The sequence below is a fragment of the Rhinolophus ferrumequinum genome, chromosome 26 (genome assembly GCF_004115265.2).
Source record: "Rhinolophus ferrumequinum isolate MPI-CBG mRhiFer1 chromosome 26, mRhiFer1_v1.p, whole genome shotgun sequence".
Classification (NCBI taxonomy): domain Eukaryota; kingdom Metazoa; phylum Chordata; class Mammalia; order Chiroptera; family Rhinolophidae; genus Rhinolophus; species Rhinolophus ferrumequinum.
Window position 1 is genome coordinate 4186993 of NC_046309.1, and position 11552 is coordinate 4198544.

At 54.4% G+C, this 11552-nt stretch overlaps 1 protein-coding gene across 1 annotated transcript; it reads right to left on the reverse strand.

Annotated features, from left to right (window-relative positions):
• Nucleotides 1-4554: 4554 nt before the first annotated feature.
• Nucleotides 4555-10390, reverse strand: ATP6V0E2 (ATPase H+ transporting V0 subunit e2). Its single transcript, XM_033098636.1, has 5 exons — nucleotides 10382-10390; nucleotides 9073-9365; nucleotides 7653-7700; nucleotides 5440-5553; nucleotides 4555-5022 (listed from the first exon to the last, which is right to left on the reverse strand). The coding sequence occupies exons 1-4, from the start codon at nucleotides 10388-10390 to the stop codon at nucleotides 5460-5462; spliced, it is 444 nt and encodes a 147-aa protein (XP_032954527.1). The 3' UTR covers nucleotides 4555-5022; nucleotides 5440-5459.
• Between the last annotated feature and the right edge of the window lie 1162 nt (nucleotides 10391-11552).

Below are 11552 nucleotides of genomic sequence, written 5' to 3' on the forward strand. Positions count from 1 at the left end.
CTATCTCCGAGAGCGCCAGCCGGAGGAAGCCTCTGAGCCCACTCCGGCCCGGAGGCGGGTACAATGCCCCAAGCCGGGGGCCAGCACCGAGTGCGCAGGCGCGGGCTTCCGCGGCCGGAAGTGACGCAGTGGCACGACCTCCAAGCCGGAAGTTGCGAGCTGCTTTCATTGTTGCCCGTACTGCTTCGTCCTGGTTGAACACTGGTACTAGTTAGTGGCGTGTCCTTGGAGAACGCGCTCACACGCTCCAGGTCGACGGGGGCCTAGTCTTCCTCCTCCGCTAACCGATCCCCAAAGCCCCTTCCACGCGGTGCTCCCAGAGCCGCGGGATTCCGACCTCCCGAATGCGACCCGGGCCTGGTGCGCATGTGCAGGCAGAAGTGACCCCAATAACCATAATGAGCCACGCGTCCAGGGTCTCTTCCTGGCTTGGGGCTAACAAGGAATTAGTATATAAATGTGTGCATCATTTTCTTATACGTAATTCCTTCCATACTGGACATCTTTCCTGTATCCGATGGCTATTTGCATATCCATTTTTGAAGTGCCCGTTCAACCTGCTAGTGTCCCTCTCCATACTCTGCTTTTTCAGAAATTTCCTGGTAATTTCTCACGTTTCTTTTTCCCTGCGAAATTTACAATCAGCATAATCTATTCTAATATCCATTCTCTCTCCCCTTATCCTCCCCAAAGCATTATTGTTTTTATAGAAAGGACAGCACTACATGCGTAGATTACGTTAGAACATTGGACATGAAACAAGCACAGGTACATAAACAGGCCCCAGATATTTTTCATGGCACTTATTTCCCGAGTCCATAGCACGTATCAAAGCACTCAGGGAGCTTACCACTTCCTTTTCCACAAGATGTATCAGCGTGGTGTCAGAATAAATGCAGGGTGGAACTAAGGAGTTAATATGTAAAAATAATGTGATTAATAGCTAGCATTTATTGATGAGCTAGGCACTCTAAGCCATTTTCTCAGCTCATATTCACAACCTCTCCAAGGCAGGCACTATGATTATACCAACTTGGCAATAAAACTGAAGCTCAGAAAGATTAAATTACTTTCACTCAACTGCTAATCGGTGGAACTGGAATTTGAACCCAGGCAGCCTAGTTTTCAATTCTGCACTCTCACCCTCAAAGCTGAGCTGAAAGGCTCAGGCAAGGTGAGTGGCTTCCGGGAGGCTGGGCAGAAAGAAAAAGACAAATATGTTTGCTGAATCAATTGCTGCAGGCCAAGGGCACGGCTGTTGCACCTGGTCTTACAACCGATCAAGGTTGCAGCCTGCTGTGTGAGACACAGGATGGGCGGGTGAAGAACACTACCGCCCTAATGTCTCCCAGGTCTTTGTCAGGGGGCGAAAGACTGACCTTTTGGGGAGGGAGGAAAAGCTTTGCTGCCATCATGGCCCTTGATCCCGAGATTAGGGAGCTGAGGTGGGGGTTCTGTCGGTTTCTGAGAATATCGATCCCAATCATACCCCCGACCCCTTTTAAGGGAAGATCCCTGCAGGGTGAGCTCAAGGTTCTACTGGGCTCAGTGCTTCATCCCTCACCTGGCCTCCACTGAGCCACCAGCTCATTGCTGGACCACGTGGTGCTGGGATTAGAGTCTGCTCAGACACCCAATAATCCCCTAAAGGTTTGGTGCTTCCATCTGCCCAGGGCGTGATCTCCAGATCAGAAGCTCCAGTCCTGCTGGGAAAAGCTCACAGGGCAGCCTGGCACCCAGGATACCAGTTTCCACCAAGATTTCCCCAACCTCTTTTCACAGGGGATCTGGGTTGATAAACTGATCAAATTTTATCAGTGACTTGAGGGGTCAAGATTCTAGAGTACTGGTTTCCAATGTGTGTAGGGGGGCTTGCCCCACCTCCCAGGAACATTTTTTAGTGCCTGGAGACATAAATGGTCTCCACCAGATTTCACATCTGCTTCTCACACCCCAATTGTTATCAATGATCCTACTTCTGTTCAAAGTACCTCAAATGTATCAAGGGCCTTGCTTTAGAAGCTTCATCAGGGACGGGCAACTCCATAGTCTGCAGTGTCAGTAATCTGTGTGTACCCCATTGAGAACTTGGGCTGGTGGGTGTCCCTATTCTAGACTGGAGTGTGCCAGGTCTCTCAGGATGGTCAGGTGGGAGAGGTCACAGAAAGTTGTTGGGAAGCCTGGCATCAGGGCCTCAAGTGGGCAAGGCATCTTAGCTCTTTGCCCTTCGGCTTCCCCAAGCAGTGCCTGGCACTGGATAACTGCTCGGTGATTATCACCGTGGTTATTGTTGTTGCATGTCTTTGAAGGACATCCAGGCTATCGAATCGTCTGGAGAATGGCCACTGCTCCCCACTAACAACCATGCTCTAAGTCCAAGACCTCAAACATCAGCATGACGCTCTCCTGTTGACAGTCCCTAAACTGGTCTCCCTGGAGGTTTCTATTCCGCGTGCGTGTGCTGCCCTCTGTTGGCCATCCGGTGTGTGTGCAGCTTAGCTTACCTCAGCCTTTGTCTTCTCCATGGGGCGGCGCTTCCCGCCTCCTTGACAACCTCTTCTATCCTCCACGCTGCTCTTCACCTGCCCGCCCCATGAGCACCAGCATTCATTCCAGGGCTCTATTTTGGCTTTTCTCACTCTGCACCCCAACTCCTGGCCTCACGGGTCCTCGGGGATTTTACGATGGACTCCTGCCTCTTCCTCCTGACCAACCACTCACTGGACATCTCCTGGGACGCCTTGACACATCCAACTCACTAGTGGACGAAGGAAACCCCAGTCACCATGTCCCCTCTGGAACCTGCTCCTCTGTGGCTGGTCACTGAGCAGTCCCAGCAGCCGGGGACTGAGCAGCTCCTATTGCACCACAGGGTCCACCGCACAGAGCAGGGCCCATAGATCTCGCCGCCTCCTCCCCCATGGCCAACACACTGGTCCCCTCAGCTCCCACGCAGACCTTCAGTCTGCCCACTCGTCTCGCCCTCACCACCTCACCTACAGCCCTGTCACCACGCTCCTGTCCATCATGCACCATTAGAGATCATCCTAGAACTCACATTGGGTCATGTCCTCCCCCCTCCCGGCACTAAAATCCTTTTGTGGTTTCACGTTGCCCTTTGGATGGATCCAAGCTGCAGTCGGGTCCCGTGGTCGTGTCCCTCCTCTATGTGCCTCCCTGTCCCCAAACTTCTTGCGGCTCCTCTCTGGCCTTGGAGTGCCAGGTCCTTCTGCTCACGGTCCCCCTGCCGCGTGCAGGAAGTGTCTCCTCGCCCAGGCCAGGCGCAGAGCAGGCAGATTTAGAAAGGAGGCAGGCCATGCTCTGGGAAGGTTGGGGACCTGCTTTATTGCACAGCCCAGGAGATGTTCACTCTGAAATCGGGGGCAGATGAGTGGTAGGCAAGGCTCCACTGGGACAAGTCCTCCGTCTTCCTCTTCCTCCTCTTGCCAGACTCATTCTGGGCAGAACCGGGACAGCTGGACTTCCCTTCAGGTCTCAGGAAAATGTACTCTGTGTCCACATCCCAGAGCTGCAGCTCCAGGCAGCTGCCAGTCCTCTTTCCTGTCCCCCAGTCCCCCCACTGAGGAAATGCGAATCAGGTGGGGAGGGGTGGTAGTCAGCAAACTCGGCCTCAGCCAGGACTCTGCCACCAAACAGTCATTTCCCGCCACTCATGAGTCACTAGACATGGATTGGGTTTTTCGTACAAGCCACACTCAACAGCCCCCACTCCAGGAGGGCCGCAGAGGTTAGGATGAGAAGGGAGTTTGAAAGGGGGGTGGGTGGGATGTCAAAGGGAAGCCCCAACCTGAGCTCTGAGCAACAGGCCAAAGCCCAAGAACAAAAAATCCCAGTGAGACACCATCACATTGTTCCAAAGACAACGGCCACTGCGTGGGAAGAATAGTCAATAAATACGTGAGCTTGGCTCCTTCCCCGCTCTGCCCCAGGGAGGCAATGTGGCAGAGCAGGGACCCCAATAAGCTCTGGGACTGAGGGCCAGTGTCTGAGGTCTCAGCCTCAACTCTGCTGAGAGAAGTGAGGGCATGGGCTGGGGTCCCAGCTCCCTTTGGTCTGACATCTGCAAGGTTCGCCTCCCAGCGCTCGTCCGCCCGGGTGCCTCTCCACCCCTCACCATCCCAGCCCACTCTGAGCAGACAGGTCTGGTGCTGGCCTTAGGAGCTCAGTGCCCCCAAACCTCAGCGACACCTGTCCCTCTTCCTCGTCCAGCTCCAGGTGACCAGGTGCTGCTGTGAGGGGCTCTGAAATCTTCCCTCCTGTGGCTGAATGAGGCAGAGTCCAGGCCTGGGGCAGGAGTAGCTTCAGTTTCTGAGCCTCTGGGAAGGTGCGGAGCTTAGGGGAGGTGGGTAGGGGAGGAAGGTGGGGAGGAAGGTGGAACAGGTGGGGGAGGAAGGTGGAACAGGATATTCTGAGGAAGCACAACTTTCTGACCAGGCCAATTTTAGTGACTTTATCACGATAAAGGATGCCAAATGTCGAAGGTTCAATCTTGACCCAAATTACTGTGTGTGTGTGTGTGTGTGTGTGTGTGTGTGTGTGTGTGAATATTTTTCCATTATTTCAACATTTTCAGAAATTTCACATCTAAATGTGAAGATTAGAGAATTCCAAGAAAGGCCTTTGACACACCTCGATGAAGCCCCTGGAGGAAGAGGCTCCTGGGGCCACACAGCAGGACCAGGACAGAGCTGATATGACACCCCACCTAAGGCTTCCTCTCTGGCCTGGCCCACGCCAGGCTCGGAGTATCTTGGGCTGGAAGCCCTTCTCTGCAGGACACCTGGCCTTCCAGGTGGGAAGTGGGAGTGTGAGGCTGGGATCTCTCCCGCTCCAACCTGACTCTGAGCTCAGGGCCTGGGTTGGCTGGGGAAGGGGGTACCTCCGGGAATCAGGCAAGCCCTGGGGGAGGGAACACAGAGGGTCCAGGACACAGCTGTGGGGGTAAGGACAAAGAGATCACCAGGGACAGTTGAGCCAAGGTCATCCGGAGAGCTGGGGTACCTGAAAAGCACATCACATGAAAGGGTCACCTGCTCGCTGTGGAGAGCCCCTCTCTACCACCCCCTCCCGGGAGAGTCTCCGCGTCCCTGTCTCTGCCCCAGTCACTTGCATGATCTCAACCGTCCATCTGTCCAGTTAGTCTCACCACTCCCGGGCCTCAGGCCTCCCTCACTCAGGACAGATTCTGCATCCCCAGCCACCCCCTCTGGCCTGACATGCTCTGGGGAAGTGCCCTGAGAGCCTGGTCTTCCCTCCCTCCCGGGGACCCAGCACAGTGCCAGGCAGCCAGGGAGCAGGGGGTCAGCACGTTTTATTTTTGCTGAATAAACATTCCAAGTGAACTCTTATAGTGGCCTTCCCTATTCTCTTCCTCCCCTCAGGCCCCTCCCCACCCTAGGGGGCCCGAGCCCCCAGTACCTGGGCTGAGGTGGCAGTGGTCACTCCCACAGGAAGCGCACGTACCAGATGGTCTCGTTCTTCAGCTGTGGCCCGAACAATGGGTTCAGCTGAGCCAGGATGGCGATGAGCCAGCTACCGGAGACAGCACAGTGAGCGTGAGCTTGGACACAGCATACCTCACGCAAGGCCTGTGGTCCCAGGCCCAGCCCAGCAGACGCAGGGTCAGGGCTCCGGAGTGAGGGGCCCGCGGAACCACCCGCACTCCAGTCAGCACGTGGTCTTGGGTTTTGGTTTAGGTGTGGTCTGATTTGATGTTCTATAGATTTATAACATCCCTGAGCCGGGGCTGGAACCTGGGGCATGTTGGGAGCGACGCCCAGCTGGGAGCAGGACAGGGCTAGAGCGATGGGAAGCACATCAGAATCAGCCCCTTTTCAGCATCATGAGGAACTACTTCAATATGAAGAGGTGCTGACCATAGAGCCCCACTTCCAGGCCTGCTGGGGACAGGACAGGGCCCGTCCTTCAGGCCAGTAAGTTTTCAGGGACCACGGGCAGACTGCACATGTGGAGGGGGTGGTCAGGCCCGCCACCAGGACTTCGTTTGTCCCCAAAGACGCTGAAGGTACATGACTCTTCACACCTCACATGACGGTCCCAATGGTGCCGTCTGATTTTGCAGGAAAGACCCAGCTCTTGCACCTCTGAACCCCTCACAGCCGCCCGTCATGTGCCTGATGCCTGGAAAGCTGTCAGAAATCGTTGCCTGCTTATCATCAGCATTGCCCTGAGTTTCTGTTGTGTCAATATAATTTCTAGGCATGGTGTTTTCTTCAGTTGCCCCACCTTTCTGCCTGTGTGCATCTGACTGGCAGCCCAGTTTCTCCTCCCTGCATGCTGGATGGGTGTTTGTAATTACGCACAGCCTGTACTCCACCTCCCCCGTGTTCCCAGCCACCAGCCATATGTCCTGCTCTCTGAGCCATCAAACCACGGCCACTCAGGGCCCTCCCCAGGACAGACGAGGACATCTGTCAAGCCCTGAAGGACCAAGAAACAGCACAGAGAAAGGACTTTAGAGATGCTCTGTCCAGAATTCTGAAAAACAATGTCCCCATTTGTAGTTAAGCTAACATCTAAGAGTCGTCATTATGTTTAACAAGCTTTATGTTGTGTTAACAGGAGGTAGAAATACTAAACATTATGTAAAGTGAAATAAGAGCGAATTGGCTAATAGGAATAAATAGCTCAAGGTCTCATTAGATAAAACAGGTTTTAACTGTGTAACATGTATGAACTCTGGAATCAATCATGCACACATTTTTTAAAATGTGTGTTTTATTCTATGTTTCTGAAAATTTTGACAGTCCTGAGAAATGTTCGTTACTTTTAAAAGGCTCTGTTACCTTTTAAAGAATCAATATTTCATCACATTTCCTGTCCTATTTTGATTGTTCTGAATTCAAATCACCCCAAACTACGCCAAGTTTGTTATTTTTAACCCATAAAAGTAGCATATGAGACCCAGGAAGATGGGATGCCATACAGGCCTAACATGGCTTGAGCGACCATGAGAGAAGCCTCCCTCAAAAAAAAAAAAGGGGGATGGGTGGAGGTGTGGGGTGTCTTTTTTGTAAAGGGGGAGGGGTTATTGTGAATGGCAGTGTTAGAAAGAGACCATCTGGATGTGGAGGACCTGGAAATTGAGTCCCCCACACACTGTCCAGGTTCTTGCATCCCTGAGAATGCTCTTCTATGTCCCCAGGGTCCGTCTTCCAAGTCTGGAGACAGCCTGTCAGCTGTTTCTAAACTGGCTGCATCAAAATCTCCCAGGGGCATGCATTAAAAATGTGGATTTCCAAGGGCAGATCTTAAGCACCGTGATTTAGCAGGCTGAGGGTGAAGCCCTGAAAGCTGTTTCGGTCCCTCTAGATGATTCTATGTCCAGTCAGGCACGAAAAGCACTGAGCTGGCCCAACTCTCTCATTTCACACATGGGGAAACTGCAGCCTAAGCTTATCCAGGTGACACATTCGGAACCAGAACCCGGAGATCCTGACTGCCGACCCATTGCTCTCTCTGACACTCCAAACCGCCTTCTCTCCTGCGTTTCACAGACTCAGCCTTTCGTGGACTGACTCTGTCACTACGAAGACATCGGGGAGGGCAGGGTGAGGGAGATCGGAGGACAAAGGCCCTCGCTGATTCTGAGCTGGGTGAGCAGTACTTACAAGAGGTAACAGCAGACGGCGGTGGCTACCAGCATGGTGATGATCACTCTGCAAAAGGAAGAGGACGTCAGGGCGCGGGATGCAGCCGGTGCCCTCCGAAGGCCTGGCCAGAGCCAGGGAAAGAGCTCCTGGGGCCGGCCCCTGTCCCGCTGGCCTTCCCGATGCCACCTGAACACAGGAGGCTGAGTGCTACCCAGATGGAAGATAAAAACGCTAAGTGTCACCTCATGGGGAGGCCGACTTTGCACATCCAAGTCACGTTACAAATCCTTCCCTTCATCTCCCTTCTCCATCACCCACTATTTCTCCATCTTAATGCAGCCGTGTTGAGAAAAGACGGCACAAAGCTGCATTTGCAGCAACCCACCATTGAGTAGCCTCTGGAATTCAAAATTCATTGGGCAAAGAGAAGGAAAACAGAAGGCCGGAAGGCAGGGCAAGAAGCAAGGAGGCTGTGAGCCATGTCTGAGACAGAGTGAGCGGTTATAGAGAGCACAGGGAATAGCTACCTGTGTCCACTCAAAGAAGACAGCAGGAGAGACGTCAGTTAGACAGAAGAAAGAACTCACCAAGGTTGGCAGGAGAGGTGAGTCACTAAAATGGTTTCCCAAGTGAAGCTATGGAGATGTTGAACAGAGGCAACACCTATACGTCCAAACGCCTCCAGCCAAAGCTAAACTGAATCTAACACAGACCCTGTGACCTCTGGGCTAAAGCCCTTGAAGTCGGTGCCAGAGAATCCATTCTTGATCCATTCTTTCAATATTACCAAGCACCATGGGCCAGTCCTGTGCCGGGCACTGGGGTCTACAGTGGCCAGTAAGCCAATCTCTCACCTCCAGGAACTTGTAATCAAGAGGAGAGAGCACTTTACAAGAGGACGATATGAATTAGAAACCGGAGAATGGTGCAACAGGCACAGAAATCTGTTTGGGGACCTTGACAAATCAATGATACTGGCTAAACATTCAATACATAATATGTGTCACGCACTGTTAATAGTTTTACATGTGATACTTGGGGGTAATCTTCACAGCGGCCCTAAAAGGCAGGTATCATCATCATCCCCATTTTACCTATGAAGAAAGTGAGGCTTGAAGGGGTGACATTCGCTCAAGGTCACAGCTGGTGCAGCATGGACAAACTGCACAGGGGCTAGCCACAGCCTTTACTGGCCAGAGGGAGTGACCCTCCACCCTCTCCCGCGCCAGTTGGCTCTCCGCCTTTCTGAAGACGACCCTCTCTGCCCTTCCCCCCGGACCGCCTGCTTGTCCCCAGCTGCACGCAGCCCGGCGCACACCCGGGAGGAGTGCGGCGCCGCGTGTGCCTCGGGTCAGTGCTCGTGCACTTCGGGCCACCACCACCCGGGGAGGGATCCCCAGGGAGGCCCGGCCCGCGCGCGCGCGCGCGCGTCCCTTACCCGCGGTTGGGTCCTTTCGGCACGAACCAAGGCCCGGCGAGGCCGATGAGGCCCCAGAACGTGGTGAAGATAATGACCGGGAGGGCGAAGGAGTGCGCCGTCATAGCGGGGCGCGGGATATGCAGGCCGGGGTGCGGGTGCAGCGGCAGATGCTCCGAGGCGCGCAGGTCCCAGCCGGGCAGTGAGCGCCGAGCATGCGCAGCAGGACAAGGCCGCCCAGGGAAGCGCGCTCCGCGGGGCCGATCGGCGCAGACGCGCGCGCTCGCGCATCTCTCAGGGAGAGAGGCGGGGGGCTGGGGGCGAGGGGCGAGGGCAAGCTTACCGAGGAGTCAGATCTGATCAGCTTCTCCGGTTCCCTAACTCTGGCTAAAGAAATGACAGGACAGAGGCCATGTGTGGAAATAAACTCTGCTTTATTCAGATAGCAAAACATTGAAAATCAATTGTGGCTGTGTAAACCTCATTTGCACATCTTTGAAACCAGAGGCGGAGAGGACATCCAGGCCTCCCCTTCCCCCGACCCCCCTAGTATCCTTGACTGACAGACACCTGAATGAGGGACATGGCCAATATTCACATTGTCCTGCTAAATACTTAGCATCCTAGGAAACCAACCTAGGCTTGAGACAGAAGCAGAAGGTCTGGGGTACATTATGCTCTAACCTGTCCAGCTGGGGGGTGGGGGTGGGGCTGAGGTCCCTCCCTCCCATCTGGTCTCTATGGCTATTAACACCAACATGTCAATTATAATGCTGGTTACTCAGAATTTCAGTCCTGGGGTGTGGTGGGTGGGTGGGTGGGTGGGAACACAGGAATACCATGATGATTACACGTAGGGAAGGAGGATGGAGGCATGGCCAGGACTCTGGGCAAAGGCAGAGTGCTTGCTCCTATTCCAAATGTCCTTCAACTTGTTTCTTGTGAGGCAAAACGAGGAAGCCTCTCTAACCAGGGGATCACCAGGCCCTGGGGTCTGAAACACAGCATGTCTCTTGAAACAAAACAAAGAGGCCAGCCTGGGCCACGGGTCTCCCTTAAAAGGATGCTCACCCCATTGCAGCCCTGGGGTCCTGCACAAAACACGTAGTCCTCTTTGCTTTTAGCTAATAAAGAGGAGCCAGAGCATGCCCAAGCCCCCTCGAGAAATTTGGGGAGTGCAAACCCCCATGACAAATAGTGCCAAGGGGCCCAGCTTTCTCACAGGCTAGCACTGAGGTGTTCTCAGAGCACAGGTGGGAAGAGGCAAGGTGTGTCTGTACCTGGCCTCCACCTCAGCCTAGACGTGTGTGCGTGCGTGTGTATAACCCACATGCAGCATTGCCCGCAGGACTAGCCTCTTGCTCTGAGGATTCTTAAAGGCTGGAAGATGCCATGGGGAAGGTGCTTGCAGGAAAGGCACCTCAATTTGGAACCCCTGTGGATAGAGCAGGGGGTATGACCCCAATTTTAAAGGGCCTCTCTCTCTTCCATTCCACCAAATCACCCCCACAGCACCTGGCCTAGGGCAGATTCCTGAACTCCACATAGAAACCTATGTGATGGAGGAGAGAGGTCTGGGCTCCATCTTGCCATGTGACAGTAACACCGAGCGTCAGCTCCGAGGGCCCGTGGTACACCTCAGACCCCAGACCATAGAGCTGGAAGACAGACACTTCCACAGGTTAAAGGGAGAACGTGAGAATGGAATTCCTGGCTCAAAGCTGAAGGAAAGTGGAGGGCTGGCGCTAAGGGTAGGTGCTAAGGGTCGGGTGATGGGAAGGGAGAATCAGAAACATGGGGAAGCAGGCGTTCGGCCATGCAGTGAGCAGCATCTCAGGGCTCTCAGCACCTCACAGGAAGGGGAAGTGGACAGACTGCTAGTTGGAGGCCAGACCGCCTGGAATGCAGCACAGAGCAGGGACCCCAGCTGGAGCCAGGTAGTGAGGCCTGGCTGGAGCACCGCTTTCTGCTTGTCTGAAACAAGTGAAAGGCAGGGGTGAGGGAAGCCTTCCCTGCAGCCTCCCTATTCCCAGCCATGGTGAGGAAGAAGCAGCAGCTGGGAGCCAGAGAAGCAGCTGGGGAGCCTGCTGAAAGGAAGCTGACCTCGAAGGAAAGTGCTTTACTTCGGGTGGAGGGGAGATGGGGTGAGGATGCCCTCCTGTACCTCGAGCAGGGCCCACGAAGTTCCTGGGGACCTTGTGGAAACAGCCAGGCACTGAGCCCCAGTCCCAGCACTGAGCGAGCAGGTCTGGGTGGAGCCGTTTTCACAAGCACCCTAGGGAGCCCCCGGCTGAGTCCACAGAGCAACTTTGGGAAGAGTGGACTAGACCGTCACGCCCACGGCAGGTCTAGGAAGCACGTCTTCCCACAGTAAAAATGCTGATGGTGGGGCTGAAAACAAGGGCTGAGCGCAGCTGGGTCCCCTCTGTGCAGCCTGGGGTCCCCTCTGTGCAGCCTGGGGTCCCCTGTGCAGCCTGGGGTGCTCCCTGTGCAGCCTGGGG